Source organism: Peromyscus eremicus, chromosome 23, assembly GCF_949786415.1.
Source record: "Peromyscus eremicus chromosome 23, PerEre_H2_v1, whole genome shotgun sequence".
Classification (NCBI taxonomy): Eukaryota; Metazoa; Chordata; class Mammalia; order Rodentia; family Cricetidae; genus Peromyscus; species Peromyscus eremicus.
In genome coordinates, this window is record NC_081438.1 from 31,860,130 (window position 1) to 31,867,713 (window position 7,584).

At 52.5% G+C, this 7,584-nt stretch overlaps 1 protein-coding gene across 1 annotated transcript; it reads right to left on the bottom strand.

Annotated features, from left to right (window-relative positions):
• Positions 1–1,650: 1,650 nt before the first annotated feature.
• On the bottom strand, positions 1,651–3,776 carry Gper1 (G protein-coupled estrogen receptor 1). The gene has a single exon (XM_059249205.1). The coding sequence runs from the start codon at positions 3,548–3,550 to the stop codon at positions 2,423–2,425; it is 1,128 nt and encodes a 375-aa protein (XP_059105188.1). The 5' UTR covers positions 3,551–3,776; the 3' UTR covers positions 1,651–2,422.
• Between the last annotated feature and the right edge of the window lie 3,808 nt (positions 3,777–7,584).

Genomic DNA, 7,584 nt, shown 5'->3' on the forward strand with positions numbered 1-7,584 from the left:
TCAGATGCCTCTCGCGTAGGCAAATTTGAAGAGTTGAGGCCCAGCCCTGACTTTTTCTGTGACTTGGAATGGAGGGTCTTCTCCTGTCACCATCACTGAGGTCAAACTTGAATCAGGCACTTACAGTGAAGCTTGTTACCCTGTCAGGATTTGTGGCCACACTTCTCGGCCTCCTCTGTCAGCCCTGCTTTGTGCCTGTCAGGAGGAGCACCATGAGGGCTGGTCCCATCGCCTGGGGCTCAGAGGTTGCTGACAACAGTGTCTTAGGACTTTTAGGACACTTTACCCCTCTTAATTATGCAAGGGCTTCATGAGCTTTGCACACCTTTGTAGGGTTGCCTAGGGTGGAGGGAAGGGCTTCTACCTGAATTGTAGGGCTCTACAAGACAGAGCCACACACCTACCCACCTCCATGGTGGTTCTTCACCTGTTGGTTTATGGATACCATCGTGGAGGAGGTGTCCCATGTCCTGCCCAGGTGGAAAGCCCGCCCTGCGTGGACTCAGGTGACATTTGGGGACAAATGCTCTTGTTCTTGAAGACTTGTAAGCAGGGGATGCAGGCGCTTCAGGCTGGCAGCCCTGCCAGCCCGTACAAGCTGTGTCTGACAGAACACCGAGGCAGAGGGCATCTGTGTCCTGTGCGGTTGTTTTTTTTTTGTTTTTTTGTTTTTTTTTCCTGAGACAGGGTTTCTCTGTGTAACAGTTCTGGCTGTCCTGGAACTCACTCTGTAGACCAGGCTGTCCTTGAACTCGGAGATCTGCCTGCCTCTGCCTCCTAAGTACTAGGATTAAAGGCATGCGCTAACACCACCCAGCTAAATATTGTTCTTAAATATCTAGAAAGATAAAGATGTAAATATCTTTAATATTTAACTTAATAACTTAGATATCATGTACTTTTTACTTAAGCTTATCTATAAATACACCTTGTTATCATCAGAATAAAAGAGCAGGGTCATAGGTTTGAATGGAAAATAGTATATTCTTTAGAGACAAAATGGATCATTTCTGTCTACATGTTACCTTGTATGTGCCCTTAGGGCCTTGCCCCAGCTCCTCCATGTGTCCAGAGACCCCAGGGCCCTCAGTCCGAGCAGTGGGCCTCTTAATGTGGGTAACTGCCCAGGTGGGTGGTCAGGGGGCGGAGATTGAGCATGAAGCAGCCTGTCCTGTGATATATGACCAGGACTCCTCCCTACTAGCCACAGGCATGCTCTGTGACTCCCAGCACTGGGCACGTCTCCCCGTCCAGAGTCTCCTAGGGATAGATGGCCGTCCTGTGCAGACCCTAAATGGGGCAAAGTGTGGCTGTCAACCTAAGTAACGAGAAAGACATACTTGGTGCCACACAGCATGTGGTCCATACCGTGCCAGAGTGCCTTTGGGGCATGGCGGGGAGCTTGGGGGGATCCTCAGAGTGACACACAGGTGTGTGAAGCTGTGGGCATAGTTACCTTGGCAAGGAAGTGGTGTACTGGGGAGTTTCTCATTGTCCCGTCCTCACCTGTGCCTTCCTCCCCATTCCAAGAACCACAGAGCAAAGAAGAATCGCCATATGCCTACACTTTATTCAGACACTGAATGAATACACCAATCCTTGGTTCTCTTCTTCCCTTTTACATTTTAATGAGAGCCGTTCACACCTCGCTGTTCCCAGTGTTGTCCCGTAGAGGCACGCATCTCGTGGTGGCATCCCACTGACCTGCACAGTAGCACCCACAGCCTCCTTTACCTTCACATAAGGGCACACACCTTTGTAAACAAGCGTTGTGAGAGGTGGGCATCCCAGAGCAGGCGGGCATTAGGTTAAAGGGCCTTTCTCAGCTCAGACATGGTGGTCACTCAGGAGTTCTGAGTGGTAGCTGGGGTGACCCTGCAGCCTCTGGAAGGCAGAAGAAGGCTCCAGTGTCCTTAGCTTTTGTTGCCACGGACGGTGTGTGCATGGTCAGTTAGACATCACAAGCAAAGGAAATGTAGCCAGTTTGGATCTGGTACATATATTCTGTCTCTAGACGCCTCCACCCAGGTAGCATTATTGTAGCAGAAATGTAACTGTGATGCTCCATAGGGTGGCCTATCCTTCTGACGGTCACTTGTCAACAGCAGAATCATCTTCTGGGGACATAGGATATGGAGAGAAAACCAAGCTGCAGGTTGTATGGTGCCCTTTGAGTACATCGGTCAATGTCACCTGACCTGCTGCCCTGGACCCTTGAATTTGGATCGCTGCATCCATGAGCTGGATAGTCAGGAAAGATCCCAGCAGCCCCAGAGATGACCCAGCAGTGTGGTGTTCCCCAAGCCACTGGGGTTTGAGAATATGGCCTGGCTCAGTTCACCCACCACCTGTGCTGGGTGTGTGCTGCCTCCGGACACCAGCCTGCCCCTACCCCTGTCCTCCTCCCTCTGGGAGGTCCCTCTCACACAGCACTGCTGAACTTGACATCGGACTGCTCTGTGCTGTCGGGGATGACTGCCTTGAGCGTGGCATGGCAGAAGCGGTTCAGAGCGGGCAGGCTGGTCTTCTGCTCCACGTACAGCCTGAGCTTGTCCCTGAAGGTCTCCCCAAGGAAGCTGTAGATGAGGGGATTCAGGCAGCTGTTGGAGAAGGCTGCAAGGTTGACGATGTGGCCTGTCAAGGGGTAAGCATGACGGAAAGACTGCTTGCAGGGCGTGTCCCCTGGTTGTGTCCATTGCAGGAGGTGGACGCTGATGAACACGTTCTCCGGCAGCCAGCAGATGAAGAAGACAAGGACCACGGCGAAGATCATCCTCAGGGCTTTCTGCCTGCGTGGGCGCAGGCCACGGTGCCTGTGCGCCCGGATGAGGGCCCGCACGATGAGGGAGTAGCAGAGGCCGATGATGGCGAAGGGCACAATGAAGCCCAGCGTGACCTCCAGCCACTGCACCTCTCTGACGTCGGCAAAGCAGAAGCAGGCCTCTTCAGTGTGCCGCAGGTGCACGGCTGTGAAGGGCACCAGCGTGGCAGACACTGAGGCCATCCAGATGAGGCCACAGCTGAGCCGAGCGTGGTGCTTGGTGCGGAAGAGGCTGCAGCGCATGGCCTTGGCCAGCGCCAGGTACCTGTCGAAGCTCATCCAGGTGAGGAAGAAGACGCTGCTGTACATGTTGATCTGCAGGAAGAGGGACATGAAGGTGCAGAGCACCGCGATGTCGTAGTACTGCTCATCCAGGTTGAACACCTCGATGAGTGAGTCGGCCACCAGGATGAGGTCGGCAGCCGCCAGGTTGATGAAGTACAGGTCTGGGATGGTCATCTTCTCCCGGAAGCTGATGTTCACCACCAGGATCAGGATGTTGCCCACAAAGCCGATGGGAAAGAGGAAGATGGTGTAGAGGCAGGAGAGAAAGAGGGCGATCACGTACTGCTGGTGCTCGGAGAGGTCCCCAGTGAGGTTCCCCGGGGTGTCCTCCTGCAGCGGGAGGGACAAGTTGAGGGTCAGGGAGGTGCTGTTGGAAGGGGCTGGCCACATGGGGCCTAGGTAGATCTCCATGCCAACAGTGTGGGCTGGAGTAGTCGCATCCATGGCTTCCCTCGGCAGCTTTCAGGACTTGCTGAAAGGGTCACAGAAGTCTGTTTTAAGCGACAGCTCCATCTTCACAAAGAAAGGTGATTCTCTTGGAAGTGAGCCAGGCATTTGTCAAGCAGGAAAAATCGTCCCGGCAGCCTGTTAGTCTCAGAAAAGCAGAAGGGCAGACAGGGTGTCTGATGTCTGGGTGGGTGCTGGGCAGCCACGCCTGCTGCCTGCTCACTCTCTGGGCACCTGTGGAGGCAGACAGGCCAAGATTAAGCATCTGGAGTCCTGGGTATCCTGAGGGAGCCAGGTGTAGTGCATGAGCAATAACAACCTGCCTGGACTCTGGCTTTCGCCATCTTGGAGAGATGGTTGCCCTTGAGCTGGAACAGAAGAGATGGATGTGGAAGTGTCCCTTTCTGTCCCCTAAGGGTGTCCACAGTTGGTGGTTTGAGCTGGCGACAGTCTGTGAGTCATGGGAGATGCAGTGGGACCCGGCAGATTGCTGGCTCATGAAATAACGTGAATGTGTGGTGTGGGAATTTGAGGAAAACTACCGTTTGTCGAGACAGGAAGTCTCATTAACTTCAGCAGCTGTTGGAAAGAACTGTGACATGGGAAGGGAAAAACCCAGTCTTTCTCAAAGGTAGTCCAAGAAGCCGCACAACGGGAGCTGACTTTCCTCTTAGTAAAGTGGTAAGAAAGCTTCGCTCTTTTCCTAGTGGCAGTAGTGAGTGTGGATACCAGGAATAAACCCTGCCCCCAATACAGAATGAAAGAGTAAAGAAGAAAAACTCATTTGAGGGCCGGGGGGTAGCTCAGTGGTAAAGCATTTACCTGGCACACATGAGGGTCCATCTTCAGCTTCACACACACACACACACACACACACACACACACACACACACACGCACACTCACGCACACACGCATGTACACATGCATGCATGCACGCACACTCACACACACGCATGTACACATGCATGCACACACACATACACACACTGCTTGTTTTTGAGGCAGGGTCTCATGTAGTCCAGGCTGTTCTCATATTCACTAAATGGTTGAGAACGACTCCTCATCTCCCCAGCTACTCCAGAGGTTGAGGTGGAAGGTTCCCTTGAGCCCAGGAGTTTGAGACTATTCTGGAACCCCTCTTATGCCTGAGACCCCCTCTCAAGGCATAAGGAAGAAAGGAGCGAAGGAAGGAGAACATTGTGTCCTTTTCACAAATGACTGTGAAATATAACATTTTAGATGCTGTATCCTGGAAGATGAGTCCGTTTGTGGCTTGGGGGATGTGGCTGGGAATGTTTCCTAGCTTGTATGACTCTGTGCCCCAGGGTTTTCTGTGGTGTGACCCGGGTTCTCAGCAGCACTGGCAGTGTCTGGAGACCCTGGGTGCCCAGTGGGTAGAAGCTGGAGATGTTACTCAGTGGCCACACTGCCCTGGGCGGCTGCTGTCCTGGCTTCCTCACCCAGTCAGTGGCACCCCGGGTAGGATGACAGAGTGAACGGGTTGGCTCCTGAAAACGCATCTCCCTTGCCTTTCTTGAGGGGGTTGCATTTGGTTTTGAGGTGAAGCAAGGGCAAGCCAGAGGTTTATTGGCCTTTCTCTGCCAAAATACGCTTCAGTAAAATAAGGGGAGGAAAAAAGGAGGGGCAGCTCACTGCCATGGCCACGTTCTGTCCTGGAAGTGTGGGTGTGGGTGGCAGCTCGTCTTTCCCAGGTAGTGCCCATCTGAGCCACGGAAGCCACCTTTCTGGGTCCAACTACAGTGTGGAAGGATTCCCTTTATTTCTTCTGAGATTTAACGAGACAGCTGGGCCTGGCGGTGCATACTTAAATCCAGCACAGAGGAATCAGAGGCAGGTGGATCTCTGTAAGTTTGAGGCCAGCCTGGTCTACGTAGTGAGTTTCAGGCCGGTTAGGGCTGAATAGTGAGACACTGCCTCAAAACAAATAAACAAAACTTCAAAATTTAAAAGTACTCACCTAGAGTGCAACGTGTGAATGTGGAAACTTAGAGGTTTGGCCACAACTTCAGCAGCTTAAGGGGAGCAGAGCCCTAGAGCTGATCAACCATTCTGGTGGGGTGTGGGAGAGACCACCCTCGGTTCTGTCCTTGATCCAAACTGCTGCTCAGTTGGCCTAAAGATCAACGCTAGTGTCCTTTTGATTTTTCTCTTGTGTGTCCAGATCTGGGGAAACAAGGCCAGGTTTTTGCCAGGCTTATAAGACCCCTGTCCCTGAACTGCCAAGCCACCGGGATCCCCTTGGCAGGCAAAGAGCGGCAGCAACGTGGTATTACAGGGCGTAGCCGGGACACGAATGTGGAACTCTAGATGGACACGCTGTTGCCTGCACTTGGGCAGAGCCCCTGCCTCGGTCACACCTAGCATGCTGTCACTGGAGGCTGAGGGGTGCGTGCCTGCTCCACCATTCCCAGCACAGGCAGAAGTGCCCAGCCAGACGCAGACCTGGAACCTTACCTGTGCCACCGTGTCACCGGACCGTCTGCTGGAGGGGTACCCGGAGCTTGCCCACAGGGGATTGGCCCTGCACTTGCAGCACCTTGGGGATGGCGCCCAGCAGGGATACAGCAGGAGAGGAAAAGAAAGACCTGTCTGGAAGGGAGCAGGGCTCCCGATGCCTGTGGCTGTCCCGCAGCGTCTGGCCCCCTTGGCACAGCGCCTCCTTTATAGACTTCCCAAGCATACTCACTGGGCTCTGGCCAGCCTCCTTTTTAAGGCCAGCATTAACCATTTTTTTGCTGGCTGTTTTTTTTTTTTCTCCCGTGTGTAGGCAGTGAAAACAGTCCTGCTGACACACAGTTTATGGAAGTTTCCAGGGTGACTGCTGCTGTTCACCCACGGACACATCCATTTGAAGTGTGGAGGGATTTTAATATTGTTTACCTTTTAGGTATGAAACCTTTACTCATTTGTGGAAGCAAGTGATGATACCCTTGTTTACTTTGAGTGGTGCTGGCTTTTAAGACTGATCACTGGGTTTTCTAAGTCACCTTTAGCAGGGCGCCAGGAACACAGCAAATGTAAGCTATGATTTTCTTGGGGATGCTTGCAGCAGGAAATGCAGCCCACAAGTAGCAAGTATTCTGATCAGAAATTAGGAATCCAGGTGGGTTTTCTGCTCTAATGTTAGCTGGGTCTAATGTCCCTCTGCCCAGGGGTCAGCTGAGACACCTGTCTTCTCTCTGTTTCTAGTTTTAGGCCTTGTACAGCCCAAGTTGAGGGGACCCAGGCCCTGGGGGCCGAGTGGGCCTGTGACTCAGTGCCATTCCGGAAGCATCCCTCCTTCTGGTTGTTGGGGTTTCAGCCAGAGTATAGGGGTGATCTTGGCATGGTAGCCCTGAGGTGGAGACAAGCATGGAAGAGGGAGCATCACTTCGTGATCAGACCTTAGGCGGCCCTGACCTGAGCTATTCAGTCAAGTTATTTGGTACTCATAATAATTTAGAGTTCATTGATCTCACTTGTCCTTTCTTTGTATCTGAGTGTGTGTGCGCATGTTCATGTATGTACATATGCATGTGTGTGTGGCTGGAGAACCTCAGTTAGGGTTCCTTAGGTTCTGTCCGCCTTGGTTTTTGAGGCAGGGTCTCTCATTGGCCTGGGGCTCACCAATACAGCTAGGCTAGCTGGCCAGAGACCCCAGGGTTCTGCCTCTGCCTCCTCAGTGCAGCTCTCTGTGTTTTCGTCCTGGAATTTGTTGATTGTTGGGAAGCTGTGAGGTTGAACACATAGAATGGGCATTTGTGTTTTTAGTGTGAATTTGTGTTTTTAGTATGTTTCTGCTGGCTGAGGACAGATGAAACCAGCACACGCTGCTCCCCAAAAGGGAGACTGAGTAACCGGAAGAAGCAGGTACTGGTCTAGGGAGATGGCTCAGCAGTTAACATTTGTTGCTCTTGAAGAGGACACAGGTCCAATTCCTAGCACCTATACAGTAGCTCACCATCATCTCTAACTCCAGTTCTAGGGGATCGAGCCCCCTCTTTTGAACTCTGGGAAGCAGGCACACAG